The sequence below is a fragment of the Lichenostomus cassidix genome, chromosome 3, assembly GCF_008360975.1.
Source record: "Lichenostomus cassidix isolate B80296 chromosome 3, HeHo_3.0, whole genome shotgun sequence".
Taxonomy (NCBI): Eukaryota; Metazoa; Chordata; class Aves; order Passeriformes; family Meliphagidae; genus Lichenostomus; species Lichenostomus cassidix.
The window spans coordinates 26,218,873-26,238,946 of NC_139483.1; the positions used below are offsets into that span (position 1 = coordinate 26,218,873).

The 20,074-nt window shown below is 41.3% G+C and overlaps 1 protein-coding gene and 1 long non-coding RNA gene across 6 annotated transcripts in view; one reads left to right on the forward strand and one right to left on the reverse strand.

Annotated features, from left to right (window-relative positions):
- Positions 1–6,089, forward strand: part of EPAS1 (endothelial PAS domain protein 1) — a 111,786-nt gene extending 105,697 nt beyond the window's left edge. For all 5 annotated transcript variants that reach the window (XM_085055008.1, XM_085055010.1, XM_085055009.1 and 2 more), the window contains 5 exons: positions 523–1,007; positions 2,042–2,165; positions 2,255–2,372; positions 2,901–3,080; positions 3,804–6,089. In XM_085055008.1, coding sequence (XP_084911134.1) covers positions 523–1,007; positions 2,042–2,165; positions 2,255–2,372; positions 2,901–3,080; positions 3,804–3,955 — 1,059 coding nt within the window. In that variant the 3' untranslated portion in view covers positions 3,956–6,089. The remainder of the gene's footprint in view (positions 1–522; positions 1,008–2,041; positions 2,166–2,254; positions 2,373–2,900; positions 3,081–3,803) is intronic.
- The window catches only part of LOC146439318 (uncharacterized), a 59,983-nt gene that overhangs the window by 16,223 nt on the left and 23,686 nt on the right, over positions 1–20,074 (reverse strand). The window lies entirely within an intron of this gene.

Genomic DNA, 20,074 nt, shown 5'->3' on the forward strand with positions numbered 1-20,074 from the left:
TGGGTAAGACTAGTCCTTCAAGGGAAAAAAGAATACAGATTAAAGTGTGGTAGTGTACTTCAGGCTAAATTTTTTCAACTTTTGTGGTTTTAGACACCTTTATTTTTTATGTAGCTGGATTATGAGAAAGCTGTGTTTTATATTTTAACATGAAAAAGCCTGAGGTTGAACTACATGCCACATGTTGTAGAGTCTTGGCAGACAACTTAGTCAAAGTTTAGTGAAACAACATCTACTTCAGATTACAGTGGTGTTGCAGGCAGCATGCAAGCTGCTTTTCCAAATATTGCTCCTCTGGGAGCTTTCTCCCTTCAGTTTGTTGTGGTAATTTTGCTGATGATATGATGAACATGTATGCTAGCAGAGAAGACATCTTTAAACAGGAGTTGGCTGGTTTCATTAGGTAAATGCAGCATAAAGTGATTTTTCAGCTTTGCATCTATTAGTATTCCATATCACACTAACTGCCACAACTATTAGTAACTTACAGTTTCTTTATGAACTTTCTTTATCTTTGCACAGACTGACTTTAATGAACTGGACCTTGAAACCTTGGCTCCTTACATTCCTATGGATGGAGAAGATTTCCAGCTCAGCCCAATCTGCCAAGAAGAACGCCCTCTCTCTGAAAGTGCACAAAATACCCAGCAGAGTCTAAGTAGCATGAGTACCATCTTCCAACCCCTTGCTCCTACATCACAGAATCAGTTCCTCCCAGAAAAATATTGTCCACAGCTATCAAATGAAAAAATTAACTCTGGTCATGGGTCCCTGTCATCGGTGTTCTTCAACAATATGAGTAGGTCATCACTGCCACCATACCATGACCAAGCCAGCACTCCCCTGTCTTCGATGGGAGGAAGACCAAACACCCAATGGCCACCTGATCCCCCATTAGAATATGTTCCTGCAAAATGGAGACTCATGGATAAATACTCAGGATCCCTATCAAGTTCCCCCTCGGGGCCACCAATAACTTCTCAGAGGGTGCCCATATATAAAAAAAGGTACGTGTTTCCATGGTATAACTGTCTATTTACCCAGAAAATATTTTGGGAAATGAGGAGGGTCGTAATCTTGAAAATTAATTTCTCTCAATTCAGCTGGAACAATTTGTTGTGATAGGCATCAGACTGCAGCTCTGGGGAAATTAATGAGGTGCTCTCCCAGTGGCAGTGAGTCTGGAGCAAGCAGAAGTGGGCTAATTTTTCATTGCCTGTAAGGATATGCAAATGAATTTCCTGCTGGTCCAGTTAAAATCACACCAGTAATTTTGCAAAGTGTGCTTGACTTCATGCAGTTTAAGAACAGTACTAAAAAGACTTACTGGTCCAGCAGTAGCAGGGACACATACATAGTTTCTGACCTTGCATCTATGTTCTGCACAAGAGAAAACAGAGAAGAGGGAGGAATGAAAGTACATTATTGCTGGCACATACAAATACTACAGCCAAGACTTAAATTGCAGGCTCTTTTTCTACAGCCCTTTTGTTTGCTTGCTTATACATGGGAACAGTGTGTGATGAGATGCAGATCAGAGGGCACAGTCCTAGAAGTTGCCTCATAGCTAGAAGCTTCTGTGTAGCTCTTGAGTTTTCAAAGTTGGTCAAACTGACATGTTTAGAAAGTACATAAAATATCAATGGTCAGTTTCAAACCTGAAGCTGTGCAGTTTGCTTTTTGGGATTTCTTGTTGGCAGAAGTGCTAGTGTCTGAATGTGCATCTGGAAAGAAAGGGTTTTTCTCCAGTCAGCAACGTGTGTGTTCATACGTAGTATGTAAGGCAAGAGGACACCCATGGCTCTCAAATCCTGTTCTTAAGAATTACATTACTTTCTTTTCCTCAGCATTTTCTTTTTCTGCCTGGAGATCCCTAGAGCCTATTTATGCTAAACTTTCATAACTATTTGATGTTTGAGATCTGTCCACTGGCAAGTCTCAGATGCCTTAAATGTCTTTAAATGAAAGAAGAATCTGTATAAATGAACAAGACGATTTTGATTTGCCTCCCTGTGCACTCACTAAGATCTCCTCTCCACAGGACCCTGGATGCTTTTGGGCAACGAGGCATAGATGTAAACCCAGCAAGACTTGCTCTGTCTAACAGTTTGAAACTGAAGCGACAACTGGATTATGAAGAACAAGCCTTGCAACAGCTGAGTGGGGTAATCACTGGAAATGCATGCCCTTCACAACTTTGGCCTCACCATGGTCATTTGTGTAATTGTTTGTTTTGCTTCCCTTCTCAATCTAGGGAGATCCATCTGTCCTTAACCCATCTCACTTAATGTGGAAGAGAATGAAATTTCTCAAGGGGGAAAACTGTTCCTTGGTTACAGAAAAGAAATCTCTCAGCACAAGTGTTCTTACCGGTAAGACAAAAGTGGTTTGGCAATTTTACATATTGAAACACCATTTTAAGACAGGTTGAATAGGAAAAAAAGCTCTTTCAAAAGTATATGTAAATAAGCTCTGTAAATATTACACTAAGCTAAAACTAAAGATCAAGTTGTATCGCTAAGAGCTGAACAAGTTAAAGGTACATTTGATAAATACCCTTTAGCTGGTTTCATGTATATACACACACTTGCTTTGGAGGGAACAGAAATCAATTTAACGGAGCTGTGTTTACCTCCTGCTGATCCAAGGTGTGAATATCTCAGAGCTAGAATAGATACTGTTTCTCTACAACATTGTGTTTCCTAATACAAGCATATTTTACTGCAGTACTACTGCTAGAGCTGGGGCTGTTTCCAGACTTCCTTTGTGATAAAATGCAGATTTGCCTATGCTGTGACACCATCACACCAAGGTTCACTTTGCTTTGGATCAGTATTATCTACTGTAATTATTACACTGGCTTCATTTAACTTTTCTTTTTCCTACTATTTAAATAACAGATGAATTTTTCTGTAACTCGAGAGGTCTGAGCCAACCAATGAATCAACTGCAGCAACAGCAGCAGCATCAACCCACCTGTGACAGTCCGGGTGAGAATTTGAAAGCAGGAGCGTTTCCCCCTCTGTTTTACAGTTCCCATTGTCAGGACTACAGTGTCCAGCCAGCTCATAAAGCATCAGGTAAGAGCTGTCAAACACAGAAACTGGAAAATGTTGGTCTTTTGTTCCAATACTGATTCCATGAAAAAAAAAAACACACGTTAAAAAATACAGAGGAGGATGATAAAGTAAGATCCAAATATAGCATAAAAAATCAGTTCAGTGGTTTAGTGTAAAATTGTAATGTTTACATTTGTAATATATGAGAAAAGTATTTTTACCTTTCATTTCAGTTAAGCTTAACACCTTTTCACCTTGGAGGTCCTGTCATCCTCCATCCATACTCATATCTTTTGACGGAATTGATTATTATATTGTACTAAACAACTTTGCTGCAGCATTGATATGGAAGTTTGTAGGTTAGAGTCTTAACATGTGCCTTCTAGAAGTTGAAATAAGTAACTAAAGGGACAGATGTGTATCTGTTCTTTTTAGTACATAAGGTGAGTGAATTTCAATTTAGAAATCATGTCTTACTACAGCTTTTCTCATCTTCACCAATACAGTTTTTCTCAGAACAATCTAAATTTGGGGGTTGAAATGAAAAACTCACTTGTTTATGACACCCTTGCAGCAGCTTAAGGTGGGGCAGACCACAGATTTGCTCTGACACCTGGAACTGCTGGTGCTTTGAGGCATATTGACATCAAAACAGAATGAAACTGGTGTAAACAGAAGAGGTAGAGGGAAACAAGTGCCCTTTCTGCTCTCAGCACCATAACTTGTTTCCCTGCTCTGTTGCAGGTATGACCAGTCGCCTGCTGGGGCCATCCTTTGAGCCCTACCTGCTGCCTGAGCTGACAAGGTATGACTGTGAGGTGAACGTGCCTGTGCTGGGCAGCTCGACGCTGCTGCAGGGCAGCGAACTGCTCCGAGCGCTGGACCAGGCGACCTGAGCGATCCCGCAATATTCCGTGGCCTATACTGTTCAAAACAGCTTCAGTTTTAAATATATTTTTGCAAGTAGACAGTTTCTAATACCAGTACACTTTTACAGGATTTTACTTAGATATTGAACCTGTCCACATTACCAAATAGTGGCCTTTTGAAGTTACTCACTTTATTATTCATATTAAAGAAATACATCTACTGTATTTTCTCTATTGCAATTAAAGTGGTGTTTAGAGAGTTTGATTACCCTCCCCTTATCTCATTACCTGTAATTTATATTCTGAATTTTTTTTTTCAAATTTCATGCTAATAAAAAGCTGTGGTATAAATGCCTCATCATGCGATACTTTGGCTGCAGTACTGCAAAGATATATTTTTATTGCCAAAGATGAATGAAACAAATTTGATCTCCAACCACAGTTTTTTGTTGATCTGCCAAATTAAAATCCTTTGAGTCTTTCTGTTTTCCAGCATTTATTTTATTGTAACTTTAATACCTTTTGGAAAAGCATACTAAGGAAAAACCCCAGCCTTCTGCCTCCCACCCCTTTCCTTCATTTTTATACACTTTGTTGAAAGAAATGTGAATGGTGAAATGCAATGTTTGTGGGTATCTGTGAAAGTTGCACGTTGTAAGCTTTTTTCCTCAGAAGCAAGCCACATGCTCAGCTGCCTTAACCTGGCTTAGCTCTATAGCCAAGGGAGTCCTACAGATTTGCCCCAGTGGAGGATTTAGACCTGTGTTTTTGTTTGTGTTGAGGTTTCTTGTTTTGTTCTTTGTTGTTACCTTTATTTTTTACACAAAACAGATTTTTTTTTTAATTTTTATTTCTCTCTGGGTCAGTTGTTAATCATCTCTTGGTACTTTTGCTATATCTATGACACAACAACTTTAAGAGCTGTTTCTGCTAGAAACTTGTAGTATTTGTTATGATGTTGCTGATATTTCAGGAATCGGAGCAGTGGCCAGTACTAACACCTCTGATTAATGTTACCCTTTTTCATTTTATATGCTAGCTAGCAATATAATTGCAATATTGAATCAATAAAAGTATTATTTCCCAGTGTATTAGGCTAACTCAGTTATAATTAGACAAAAAGAATTAGGGATTGCATACTGAGATGAATAGCCAGCAGGGAGGTCTCTCATTTTTGCTTGCCTTACATTAATCAGTAGCTAAAATGTCATTAAAAGGCAGCCAGACATTTTCAGAGCTCCTTTCCAACTATCATTAATTGTCATGCGCATTTCTGGAAAACAGGGCTTTGAATGCTTTCAAAGGGTTTTGAAAGTTTAAATTACAATAAATCTAAACAGCAAAAAATACTACAGTAAAAGGCAGGTGAGCAGTTCTGACTTTAAAATACATAGAGACTTAGATCCATGTTGGGATGTATCATCTTGTTTCCTCCACTGGTATAAATCACTGTAGATTCATTGAAGAAAATGAAACAGTGGCAAAGTACTAAAGGTAAAATCTGGCCCAGAAACTTAGAACAAAAATATATTTTTGAGACTTCTGAGTCTGCTGAAGCCTGGTGGATAAAATTGCTTTATATCATGCACTGACACTTGCATAGAGAGAGCCTTGGGTTCATAAAGCACTTCAGAGTTCGCTGTGTTAAGCGAGTCTTAACCACACATGCTTAGAAAAGCTGAAGACCTTTTGTTATGGGTACATGATGTAAAAAAAGTATACTCCCTATCGTAGGCAATCTTTCAAGAGTTTATTACCAAAAATAATCTACTCCTAAAGTAAAGTTGTGTGTGTGGAAAAAATTACCTGTGTGGAAAAAACTCATTGTAAGCATCAACACCTGATGGAAATTGGCCATCCAGATTTGACGAATTTGCAGTGGCACAGACTTAAGGCTTCAAGGATTAAGGACACTTGAATACTGCTCTTCTGTTTCTTATTTGTGTAGTTTCAGCATTAAAAATGTTATACCCTAACAGTTTACTAAAACACTCTGAAAAAATATTCCATGTCTTAATATTAATCATACTTTTTATCATAATTATTTCATAATCTATATTGCTGAATTCTTATTGACAATATTATAACTGTATGGGAACTTTAACTTGATAAGGAAATGTATTTTGACACTGATACCTTATTAAAGTATACTGATCCTAAATTCTTTGTGACTCATTTGCTATGAATTTGTTATTTGTTGTATCATTGTAAAACAAAAGTATTTATTAAATTATTTATAGAAAATAAAGGTTTGCATTGGTCTTTGAAGACTGAAAGAACAATCAAATGTTACCCATATTTGAGAGCTGGGAAGGAGCCTGCCAAAGGTCGATACTATCAACTGCTTCGTAGAGTTTACCCATCTTTCCTCAAATGAGGAATTAATGCCCTGCAGACCACTGCCCTTCTGAAACTCGTCCTATAGCTCAGACTGCTGCTTCCACTTCAAAACTGCGTTTCTATCTGAGGAGCTGAGGTAGCCCTTTGTAATGCTACCCTCACCCAAAAAAAAAAAAAGAGGGAAAAATAAGTCTATCGAATCACAGTTTAGAGGCTGAATTGCTACAGTTCCTAACCTGAGTTTTGGTGGAGAAACATCATATTCTAGAAAAGCCATAATATTCTAGAACTCCTGACAAGGCCATGACTAATGGGCTTTTTCCATCAAATCCTTCCAAGCCTCTGCTTCGCCCTCAGTCATTAATCCCAATGCTGCTGTTAAATTTGCCTGTGTAATTCACCAATCACATAGGAGGAGGACAGACACATTAAGAAATTAATTTCCAAACATGCACTTATACTTTGGGGCTGTTTGAAAGCTGTTAGTGCTTGACCCTTCTGATGACTGCTTTTGTAACATGCAGTGCCCACACAGGCACCAGGAAAGTGCTCAAACAGCAGGAAATCTTGTGAAGAGCCTGCAAAAGTGACTATCATTACCTCCTTTCCTAGACTGGACACTCAGCAGGAGTAGAAGCCAAATCCTTGCTTCTAAATCTGTTGTAATTAACATTAACAATACAAAACCCTCCCTTTCAAAGTATCCCCTTAGTCTTGGTGATGCATTGCTAAAGACTAACACAGCATAGCAGATCCTAATCCAACTGAGTATTGGGAAAAAAACAAAAAAAATCTCTGAAATAGAGATTAACCTTTTCAGATTGATTTCTGTCTTCTAAAGATTGTAATAGCTCTCTGCTAATATAAATTATTGCTGTCAGGCATTATTTTTTGGGATGTCTAAACAGCTGATTGCTTTCACTCTCAGACTTCAGAGGTTCCTGCATTCACCATTCCCATATTCAAATAGTTGAAGGAATATACTGGTAGTACCTTGAGCTGCCTTTTTTCTTTCCCCCTCTACTACAGCTTAACACGTCTCATGCTAGTCAGTTTAAGTTGTTTTTCTTCACATATATGAATATCCTGGACAGCTAAACTGTGACAGTACAATTTACATACCCCAAAGACCCAAACCCTGGTCAGAAACATGATGAAACCTATGTATTAGTAGCTGAGGGGTTTTTTCTGCTGAACAGGGATTCATTACGGCTTTTGAATTTTTTTTTTCTTCCCAGTAGGCCACAGAAGTGCTTAAAATTCAGCCTACATCATCTTTCACTGCCTAAAAGTACCATTTCTTGGCATCAGACTTTGTATCTCTTAACAGCACAGCACTGATCCCAAGGATGTTGTTCACCACTCATTACATTCTGCTGAAAAATTGGCCCATTCTGCCAAGCTCTCATGACTTGGGCTGGTCTCAGTCTCTGGCTGATTATCAAGTCTATCGTCTTTTTAAAATGATCAAGCAACCATTTTTCCTAGAACACAGATTTCACTCAGGTAAGATTCATGATATTTATCAGAAACGCTTGTAACAAAATGCAATAGGGGATTCTCAACATGTGATTACTAATAAAAGAAAAGCTAGAAAACTTGGATAACAAAGTCCAACTGTCTTTTCAGTTGAGACACAAGCTCCTAAGCCATACTGAGATCTGCAGACACTACATGATTCATCACACTCACTTGGAGCAGCAGGCAGAGCATGGGAAAACTAACACACAGATGCTCCAGTTCTAGGTGGTGAAGGTTTCATCCGTTACTTCTACCTGAGGAGCTTTATAAAGCTATTCACAGGCATGCTACACACACATGTGCATGTGTATCTATTTTTTTTCCCAAGACTTACAGTGGAGAACTGGAAATACTCGTCTACATCTAAATAAATAGCTTATGTTTTCTTCCCCCTCCAACTCCTAATTATAGGTTTCCCAAGGGGAAAGAAATAATTTCTAAGAAAAAAAAGCAAGTCCTTAATATTTTATTAGGACAACAAGGTCCGCCACACATCCCTGTCCTGCTCTCTTAGCACAAATCAACACACAGCACAAAGGCTGCCTTTTGGTTACGTGGGGCTGTGTCTGAGCCCACCCTTGCCTGCAGGGGAGGCAGGCATGGATTCCTGCTGTCCCGGGCTCAGTTCATTGGTGTTTCCTTAGTTAACTGATACAACAAAAGCACCATCAGAAGGCTCCAGTAATTGGGATGTACCTCAGTTTTTGGTGTTTGCATTAAAAATGCATTCAAATAAACAAAAAAATTTAAAAAGTGAGAAAAACCTTAGCTACTCTTTTTCTTCTTGTTTGTCTGAAAGCCAGACTGAAGTTTTGGCAGTTTGTGATGTGCCACAGGTCTCATGTGGAGCATTTTCCTTGAAGTCCTAAATTCCTGCAATCAAGGAGTTACTTAATTCTCTTCAGTCATGTGTCCCAGTTAGTAATGTGGTTAGGATGTCTCATTAGGGAGCAGCAGCACATGCATGAGTTGGCTTGCACGGGCTATTTGCAAGCCAACCAGCACCAGCCCTTGACACAGGACAGTAGAAGGCAGCTGGAGGCAGTGGCAGCTGTGTCACACCTTGTGCACTATCTGATGTGGAAATTCCTGCATCTTAACTGCACTTGGGTTGCATCTCAAAAAAAACCAACTCCTTTTAGCTTCATTAAACAAAAACAAGACGAAACAAATAAAAACCCACAACAAAACAAAACAAAAAAACCCCCAAAAAACAAAAAAAAAGTCCCCCAAACTCCTCACTTGAAAAGTCTGTGTTTAGGTCTTGGAATTACAGACAAAGATGGCAAGCTAGATCCTCAAAGGCACCAGCACCAGAAACCAGAGTGACTTTGCCCCATCAGGCATACTTTTAATATTTGGGGTCTGGCTGTCAATCTTTGAAGGACTGGCACTGGCTCTAGGGACTGAAGCTCTGTCTCCCCACAACACTGGCAAAGGCAAACCAGAAGAAAACTACCTGAAGCATTGCCACCTCCAGGCATATTGGTGTCATCCTGCAGTGTGTAATTCCAGGACCAAAGGTCCAAGATATACCACAGCAGCACAGCACCAGCATCTTGATGGCTTTTTCATCCATCAAACATCGAATGTCCTCTAGTCTCTCAACAGCTGAACATGTTTCTTAGCTCCAGCAAGAAACTGCAGGCAATTGCTTAGTGTATTCCTGTCCTTTCCGCTAACCTCAATGCCATTCCTTCCACTAGCCCTCAGTCCTTACACAGATCTGTAGTTTCACCATTCTGATTTCTGCCTCATGCTGCCTTCCCCTTCCCCAGCTCACCCTCCCTTCCTGACAAGCCTGCTCCGATCTGTCCCATCTCTACACACCCCTCATTGCAGGCAGCAGTTTTCACAAGGATCTGGGGACTTGCAGTGTAGGTTCTTTCTCATCATGTCCTTGCCTTGGCTGCCTGTTTGATACAACTGTTAGCCAGCCTCCCAGCCCTCTTCACCCAAACCCTCAGCTTCTCTGGTTCTTGAGTTGAGTTCATGATAAAAATGTCCAAATCCCATTCCCACTCTAACCACTGGGCGTAACAGACCACAGTCCTTTCCTGACACAAAAGCAGATTGAATGTTCCAACTCACAAAAAGCTAATGCATCCTCCCAAAAGCTGCAATACCACCTCCTAGTAATTCCAGGCATTTCCCTCAGCTATTAGATGTGTGTTTCCATTTGCTATTCAAGCAAGTGGTGTTGGGGTATGAATGAAAAATGGTCTATTGGCTCGTAGAAAATGTAGTGTCTCTTTTATCAGCCCCTCGACACAGTACTTCAAGAAAATTCCCAACAAACTTCAGATGTGCACATAATTTATTCTGCAGTTCTGGAAATGAGAGCAGAGTTGAGCAATTTCCCCAGATGGCTGACCTCTGGTCTGCAAAGCCAGAACAATTTCCCAGCCATAAGAAGAGCAGAATGGGGTTTCTCTTTTAGTCCTATCAACACCATAGAACTAACACTAGTGGGAAGAGAATACATATTTGTGGTTCCCCGAACCCTCTTCCCATACAAATACTTGCTTGTTCAAGACAAGAATTAAGCCTGAGACAGAGAGGCACATACACTTGTTAGACTGCTGCCAGATGCTGCTACGCACTAGATAGACACAAGCAAGCTCACTTAGGGTGTGATTTCCAAACCCAGCTTATCAACATCAGTATTTCCAGCCCTGGGCAATCCTTATACACTCACACCAGAGTGTGGCTGCCCAGAATTTGGAGAACTCTAGGGCGCCCAGAGGAGAGTGATCTGTGCGGATCTCTCTCTGTCTAGTTATAACCTGTAAGTCAGAAAAATCAAAGGTTAAGACACACAGGCAAACTAAAACCCACTCATATAATCACTGGAGAGAGTGACAGGAAAGTGATTACAAAGCTAATTCAGCAGAATTTTCCAGAAAAAGCTCTTTTTAAAGACATTGTCAGGTATGCGTTTTCCTGGTTACAAATGTTTATGCAACTGAATTTTATTTTAGATTCTCCAGTGGGGGAAAAAAAAATCTAATAAACCCAGCAGCTTGAAAGTATTGTTTTCTTTTTCTCAAGATGTTGGTAGACACCAAATTTGAGATAGAAGGGGAAAGCACAAATACCCCACAACTGTCAAAACCCCAGACCAAAGCACAAAGCTCCCTCACACTATTTTGCAGCAGAAGTTGTGTGAATTTCTAAGTGGCAAACCGCAAAAGTTGCCTCATATAATGAGCCTTATGATCAATACAAATACAAATTATTTCAGTTCAGCCCCTCCATCACACAGCAGCACCACACCAGTATTACACTGGATCAAACGAAGCATAAAATGGGTGTTGTCACTGTCCATTTTTAGATCCGTCGCATGACATCCATTGGCTTTTTTCCTGGAAGAGCAGGCAATACTAATTGTGTCTATCACTTTACTGCTAACACAGATAGTGCTGTCCTTAACAGCAGCCCCCAGAACACACTGAACTTCACAGAAATCAAACCTATGGAAGTTTACTGGGAAAACAGGTTGCTCTTCTTTGCTTTAACTTCAGCTGCTAACATCATGATGAGTTTTCGTATGCCTTGCTCAACTACAGAGATGCTATTTTTAACATATTTACACTTAAAACACACGTTGTTGTTCACAACTTCAATTTTAATCTTTAGTCAGCTTTTGAAGTGCATAGTCTAATCACTTTCAGGGCCATTCTGATCACCACAGAAATCTCAAAGATAAAGGTGACACCACCACTGAATAATTCTTGGTCAACTTCCCTTTCCCCTCTCAAAACCTCTCTTCTGCAGAAAAGATTGTTTAATGACAGGCAACACCTTGAATAACTACATGGTGGGTTTACTTTTACCCAGCACCTCTTTTTGCCTTCCCCAGATCCACAGCAAATAGCCACCCAAGCACTCTGAAAAGTGGACATAAACCCAGCTTTTTTAACCATCAATTGTATCTTAATATACTGAATAAAGACTTTAACTTGTACTTTCATTTTTAGAAGGCTATGTTCAACCTCCCCCCTTACACATTCTTCCTCCCCTCACTCAAACCAAAGAAGAAATCATCTCAAAGTCACTAAAATACTTGTCTGGGTAACCAGCAGCGGAACAAAACACATTAAATATCTGGAACTCATTGGAAAGACAGGGAACATTCAAGTCAACAGTACTCTCATTCTTCTTTCTGCAACAGTCCCTGCTGGGCAGGGTTTGTTTGCACTGAGGTTTGTATTAGAAACACACACACTTAGCTAAATTACACAAATTCCACAAACCTATGCTGAAAATAATAAACAGAGTGAAAAGTACCCGTGCCCAGTGCTCAAGAGCCACAACTCCAGGTGCCAGGATGGGCATACTCAAAACACTTGTCCCAAAACCTGCTCAAAGAAGTGATCGCTCTTCCTCCCCTCTTCCCTTTTCCCCACATAGCCCCCCTTTCCATGGAAACATCTTAAAGAGTATTTTGATTCTTGTAGGCAAAATCATGTCCTGACTCATGCCTAGAAAATAAATCGCATGTGCCTCCAAAACCTGTGGTACAAAGTGGTAGCTATAGGGTGACCATCCACAAGACCCTGAAAAATGGGTCTTCTGCAGCCTGTGGCAGGAGCTCATGCTCTCCACAGGCACTGCTGATCCTGGCATGGGAGCACCCAGCACACTGTGTGACAGACAGTGGCTGTGCTCAGCAGACACTGCTTCTCTTTGAGTCATGGGCCAGAAGCACAGTGGCTGAGGAAGCTGCACATTTCATGTGCTGTGCCCACCACAGGTCACCTCTACAACACACATCTATTCAGGTTTAACGTAGGTAATGCATTATTCACTTATATATGGAGCAAGGGGGTAAATAAACCTGGCAATGAATTACTTCCATGGTTCCTGGAAATACTTTGTGGCAGTGCATTACAGAGCAGCATCACGCATAGCAAAAGATGCCTAAGTGGAAATTGCCCCAGGAAGCTTTCCAAACCCCATACATTCCACGTTCACACTAAACCCCCAAGCTTCACTGCCCAAAGGACAACAGCTTAGCACACCCCCTACACCAACATCCTACCCTGTTTTTCCCAGTGAGCTAAACCATAATGGCAGCAGCTTGCTAGGACTGAAAGCACCACTACAGGGTCCTCCAAGCACATTTACACTCAGCCCCTCACTCAAAATATTTCACAGAGATCACATACTTCCTCAACCAACTTTGCAGGAACCCCTCAGCCATACCTTCGCTTTCCTCACTACCGACATGCCAAATTCTTCTCCTGAGTGAACATTTCCAGCTCACTTTTACACAACATCCAACAGCATTTAGAAATCTTTTTCCAGATGCTCTTACTGGAAAGGCAGACCCCACAGTTACAAAAGGATTTCTGTGATCCTAACTGTACTACTGTGACTAATCTTTGAAAGCAGGATTTCAAAATACTTCTTCGAAATACACCAAGACATGCATTCAAATTACTTGCCTTTTTTTTAAAGTGAGCTTCAGAAGCAAAAAGGACGTAGACAGTCACACAGTCACATGCAGCACACACACTGCAGTTGGACAGACCTAGTTTGGGCAGTACAAGACACATACAGAAATAAACCAATTCATACCCAAAGAGATCCAGGCTTGTGGGGCTAAGATCTGTTAAGAAAACTAGGCATTCAAACCCGAATTTTAAAGATCTGTTGTAGCTGTACAGCTACACTAGAAACAGGAGACTGCTGCACCTGCACCACACCGTGCCAGTACCTGAGCTAATGCTGATAAAGTAAACTCACCCCCCTTTCAGGATCTCCCATCAACATCCAACCAAACAGGTGTTTTTGCAATAACCAAAGAAACAGTACAGAGTGTATTTGAAGGGAGAAATCAGCAGGATACAAAGAGGCCTTTCTGAAAACTATGCTAAGTATTCTCTCTGATTTTTTAATGGAAACAACTAGCAGCCCATCATCCATTTCTACACAGTTATAACAGGTTCCAGGCCAACATATCTTTCTACTGATAACCTATTATGTCTTCATGTTTTTCTGCTCTATTAAAAAAACCCAACAAACCAAACAAACAAACAAAAAATCACCTGACAGGCTCATTTGAATTTTTCAGCTTCTTATCGTCTCCTCTTAAAAGCTACAGAAATGTAATTTATATGGTCTAAAAAAATAAGCTACTTTGAAAACTTAACTTTTTTAACAGCTCAGAGGAGATGTCTGTTATCCTTTCATTTCCAAGCAGCAGTTTGTGTAGATTTTAGTACAATCAATTCATGTCCATGTCATGTTTCATTTTCATGCTTCATTTTACAAGCCCACTAATCAGACTAATGAGGTTGAATGTGAAGAAATCCCTTTGTTTCAAGCTGTACAGTCTCTGAAACCACAGTTATAATGGTCTTTCTTTGCTTATTCATTTCCTGTTTGCAAGTAATAGCAAAAAAAACCCAAAACCAACAACAACAAAAAGGCATTACAGAATTTTTCTGCTAAACCCTAAAGGCAGAAAGCCATCTTAGTACAATGTCCACTGTAATTTACAGAAGCTCAAGCTGTATGTTACTGTGAGGAAGTCACAGTGCCTTCCGCTTTGTGAACATGTTTAAATGAAAGCAAAATCTTATTAACTGCTTTGGTCAGGGTCACAAATACGCTCTATATGTTCCAAAGTGGTGGCTTAAGATGGTCCAGTAAGCAAATGCCTGTCTGCAGGCAGCAGGGAACTTGTGCTGGGCTGATCACACTCCCACACGGAGTTTGTTTCCCACATGCCTGTGTACAACATGTCTAGGACCTGCCTGAGGACTGGGAGCTTCCTGGTTCCTTGGCCCATCTAAACTGTCAACCACACATTCACAGATAATCTGTGGCATGAGACAGAAGCTAGAGGCAAGGAATGGAAATTCCCATTCATTACAGAGCTATCCCAGGCTGCAATACAAGCCCACCAGCGCTCCTCAGAGCTCTTTGTCACGCATTGATAGGAATACAGAGAGATGCACCAAGAGACTTACAAAGGAATACACTTAATTATGGGACAGTGCCACAAAAGGCAACACCATCTACCCTCCAACAACTCTGACAAATTTGAAACCACAATCTCTAAACAATCTTGACTTGAATTTTTTCATTTTGAGGTTGGGTTTGGTTATTTTTTCTTTACCATCACATATAAACAAGGCTTGTTTTTGATCCTCTAAGTTCCTAAGGAGCTGCCCAGAACACCTGATGAACAAGTGACAAGTACATTTTAGAGTTAGGAGATCACAGAGCATTCCACCAAGGTTACTATGAGTGTCGCTAGGCCTGCTCAGAATGAATATACAAGGTTCAACTGTGGCTCAGAGTTCTCTGAAAGATGCTGGATATACCTGTAAAGCAGCATGGAAATGGAGAGAGGGCAAGTTTCTCTTTTTAGCCTGTAGCATGATGACAGCACAAGCAGCACAGTGGCATCGTTTACATCTGAGGATGTTCTTATTCAAAGCACAGTATCTACAGACAAATCCATTTCCTCCTAGAGATGTAAGTCAAACATAAAAACACACTTCTGCTACAATACATCCCAGGCTATGACAGGAGCTTCAAGTCCTTCACACATCACCAAGAACATCAGTGGGGCTTTAGGGAATTAGTTGTACCAGTTACTAACTCTCCTGTCCCCAACCTGTCTGTAGAGAAGGGATGAAGGTGTCAGATGACAAACTTATGATTGCACAGCAGGGCCCAACACTACCTCCATATGGTCTCTGCCTGGTTAATCTTCAGCACTTTCCTTGGGGAAAGGAGGAACACCACTGGTGTGAAAAAAGGAAAAGGCTTTTCACCTCCTGCTCTTTCCCACCCCTGGAACAAAATTGCCCATCACGTATTAGGGGGAGCCTGGCTGCAGAAACAAATGTGGAAGGACTGGGGCAGAGTCCATGGTGGGTTACAGCACCAGTCTGATGGCTGCTATCACCACAGCATGTGTCTTTGGCTATTAGTCAGAGCCTTCAACCACCCAGAGTAACCAGACATTTGAAAGTGTTTTTGTTTTCCACCTTCATAGAAGAGAAACCTAAGCCCTCATCAGCACTGCCTTGGCAGGTAACTATGGTGCAGAAAAAGCATTTTAACTTTTAACTATCTCAAATGATCCTCTGATGTTTAATTAGGAATAATTAAAGAGCAAACAAAAGGCCTGAATTCTTTCATGAGTACTTCATAGGTATATGCTAGTTATTTCAAACAGGAGCTCAGTTCTAGGGTGGCAGACTCCCTTAGCACAGGAGCAGAAGAAAAGCAAACTAATCTGTTTAAGAAATAGAACAAAAAAGTGTCAGATTTCTTCCAAAACAGTGGTATTTTTTGTCAACAAACTGGTTAGGAAGCTCAAACAAGATGCCTGACTAATGACAGACAGTGATCCCCCACAACCAGCCTCAAGACATAGGTGTTATTAAAAATCAACATGTAGCTTTACTGAAGTCTTCAAACACCATACTGCCTCCCAGACATGGGAAAAGAATAAAACTGCCTGAGCAGCTTGGGTTTGGCATAAAAAAAGAACATTAATTAGAGAGTTGGGTTATTCCCAAACCATGCTGTTTAAGAATCCCCATTATACCTACTGCACAATAGGTGGGATCCATTTTCTTTCAGCAGTGCTTATGTCAGATGTTAATTCAAGACAGTATTGCATGTAAGAAATACTCCCTTAAGACAAACTACCTTCTGCTGAAAAGATACCAATCATGCTGCTGCAAGGGAAGCTCACTGAGTATGTGGCTGAAGAGCAGGAGACATGGCAACACACGCTCAAGTGACTTTAAAGCTGAAAGGTGGAATATCATTTAGAGTCATCAGGGACATAGGAAGAGCAGTGGAAAAGGATGATGGCCCAGCTGAAAGCAAGGGAGAACAGCTTCTACCATCCTACTACACCTCCTGACTTGTCTCAGTTTTTTGGCACAATCTGTGTTTTGCCAACCTGAAGAATGTCCCTTCTGTGCTGGCGGATGCAGCTCCCACGCTGAGCAGAGCAGGAGTTAGTCACCACCTCGTGAGCATCCCCAGGCACACTCATCCTCCCGCGGGGGCACAGGGGGAGCGCAGGACAGAGCCCCACGGCTTTGGCGCAGCTGTAAGGGCAGCAAGCCACACGCCACTGGTGAAGCGGCAGACACGTCGCCTCTCCAGCAGATGTGGAAACAGCCTGTGGAGACCTTCCTGTGTGAGGGTGCAGCTGGCACGGGGGCTGCCCCCACATCCTGCCCCCTCCACTCCAGCTGCACGGCCCAGCTGGGCACTGCTCTGGCCAGGGGGGACAGGCACGCGATGGCACGGGAGAGCACAACAGGGAGGGCCAAAAGGCAGCATGGAGAGAGGGGAGAAGTGAACAACAGCACCCCCATCACAACATGGCACTTCTTCTTAGAAAGCCTGTGCCCCAGAAAGCCACAGGGTCTCACATTCCCCCTCCATGGCCACAAGAGCCTCCTGGGTGTACCAAAAGTCACCAGGGCAAGTGGTAGGAGCACCAGTTTTTGCTGCAGGACTGAGAAATGGTGACCAGGCCAAACAACCCCCAACAGCAGCTTTTGCTTTATTTTGGCACCAGGTCAGCAGATCTTCTGAGGGTGCTGAAGAAGGTACTAAAGGTTAGTCTTGAGGCTACATTCAGAAATTGAGAGGGTATGCTGCATGGGGAACAGCAGGTTCCTGGCTGCTGACTGTGGGAAGGAAGGAGGCTCTGCAGCCACACTGGGAGGCACCCAGGGTGTGGAAGGATGATGGGCTGGTTACACTACCTTCCTTGCCTCATTGGTCCCTTCAGACCTGAAGATCTCTGGTGCAGGGATTTTTTTCTCCATGCTGGTTTTCTAAATACCTCCAAGAATGGTACCTTGAAGGCATTTGTGGCTCTACAGAAATTGCCATAAATATAAATTATACTAAGCAAGAAAGAGAAATTTTAGTCATGGGATGGCAATGTAGAGGAGGTATTTAAATCAGCCTCCACCTCTAAGCACTTAGCACTCACCAGTAACACTTTCGCCCTGTACTGGTGTGCACTTCTTTTTGGCTCAGCAATGCATTACATCAGCATTATGTATGAATCCCCTGGGCAATTTTTGGTTACCTCTTCATGCTAAGCCCATCTTCCCTCGCATCAACAAAACCAGCATTTCACACAAAATAATCCATAAGTCTGCTAACTGGAGCACTTCCTAACTAGCGAGAAAACATCACAACTTCATCCTCTTCCCCTGCATTCCCAAGGGCATAGCACACTCCTTAAGTGATGGACAGCCTTTCTGTCTCCAGCACTTGTGTCACTGTAGCTAAGCAATCACTAACAGCTAAGCTCCCAAATCCTAATCATGAACAGTGGCAGGGCTGAGTCCATGAGTTATAAATTAATTTAAACCACACAAACTACAGCCTGATGCACTGACCACCCTGGATATAATGAGGTCCAAGACAGTCAGCAGGCACCCCATCCACTGCCCCAGGCAAGATAACAGACCTGTCCTTGTGAAGTAAAAATGACGAATTTCATCTAAAATTCTAATCTTGCAGATATTCCTTCACTATGTCCTGGCTCAGCTGCTGCTCTTGCAGTTTTTAAATACTCTGGAGGAACCTCAATGTCTTTCTGAAGGAAGTTCAGCTGCACAAAGTGAGCAAAGACAAACAAAACTAAGTAATAAGTCACAGTGCCTCAATTTGATTTCAAAACTAACAACCATACGTTTCTTGGACAAGCAAAACCATTTGCAGAACAAATGGTAGTGTACAGCTCACCAGCAGGAAAGGTCACATTGTTATGGGCATTTTTTCACACAACCCTATCCCATCTCACTTGCTCTTCCCTTCCATGTCCTCAAATAGTGCAGTCTGACCTCAGCATGGAGACTTTCAAAAGTTAACCAAAACACGTGAAGGACTGTGACCCTGTTTCACTGATGTAAACACAAGACATCAACCTTAAAACCATCCTGAATTGTTATCCACTTTTGGAAAGCATGAAGCAAGAGATACTGTACTGCTATAGGGTTTTCAGCTACAGCTGGTCAATAAATTTTAAAATTTATTTCACCTTTTGTCAAGATTTTCTACAGAGAAATTGTTGAGAAATGCTAGAGAATATCCTGATGGGCATGCACTTGGAAACAAAAGAAAAATAAACACCAAAACTCCCAGATTACCATCTCTCCCCTCAATTGCTTTAGATCTAAAAAAAACATGTTTAAAGGCAGAATTCTTATGCAGTGGGAAATATAAAGAGTAATACATTTTAATGATTACAACTGTGTGTGTGGGAGGAAAGACAGGTTCCCCCTTTCCCCCCATATATTTCAGGCAACATTTCGGACCTGAAAAAGTCTGCACAGCCCAAAATTAGTTACTTTTTGGGGAACAGAACAACACAAATATGTTATGAAACAGTCTGATACAGTTTAACAACAACATTACAGAACATTACAGTGTTATCTCATTTATTCTTGGAGCTTTTCGTAACATGTTCTCATCCATCCACCCTTCATAGTTATTCCAGGAGAACACATAGCAATACCTTTTATATATTTTACTCTACAATCTTTCTTCAATACGAAAACGTTTTTTCTTAAAGTGTTCTTTTTCATTCCTCCAGGAAATATTAACAGCAGATCTGATCACAAAGTCTCCCCAATGGTTAGACGGTGTTTATACTTACGATTAAAAAAAAAATCATAACAGACTAAGCATTCTGGGATGAGTAAGCAGAAAAGAATATCTAGACCAGTGCCATATGTTTCTCCATTAAAACAACTGTGCAACACTGAGTAGAAAACACAAACTCTATGCCTCTCCAGTAAGCATTGGGGAAAATGATATTTTTTTTCTACACTGCTTGCCCTTTAGCAATTGTCGTTTGAAGGACAGCAAACCACAGCTAAATGAACTCCATCATCCCCCAAAGATCCCTGAAATAGCTTAGCCCCGATAAAATGTTCTTAACGAGCTCTTCCCAGAAGCACGCATATTTTTTCATATGCATTTACCTAAGAAAAGTGAAGCAATGAAGCACACAAATGCCGGTTTATGTAAGCCCATTCATGTGCAAACATGCGCATAAATACCAAAGGCTGAGACTTGGGATCTCATTCGAAGGTACTTTGAGTGCAAATATCTGACTTCGTGCAAACAAGATCTTAACACCTGAGGTTCTGGGGACTCGAACTTCAAACTCCCATGGTGAGAAATTGGTCTTGGTCATGATAACATGCAGCTGTAGTCAATATTTGGCTTCTGAAGGCATCAAGTGCTTTGCATATATAAATGTTGACAATT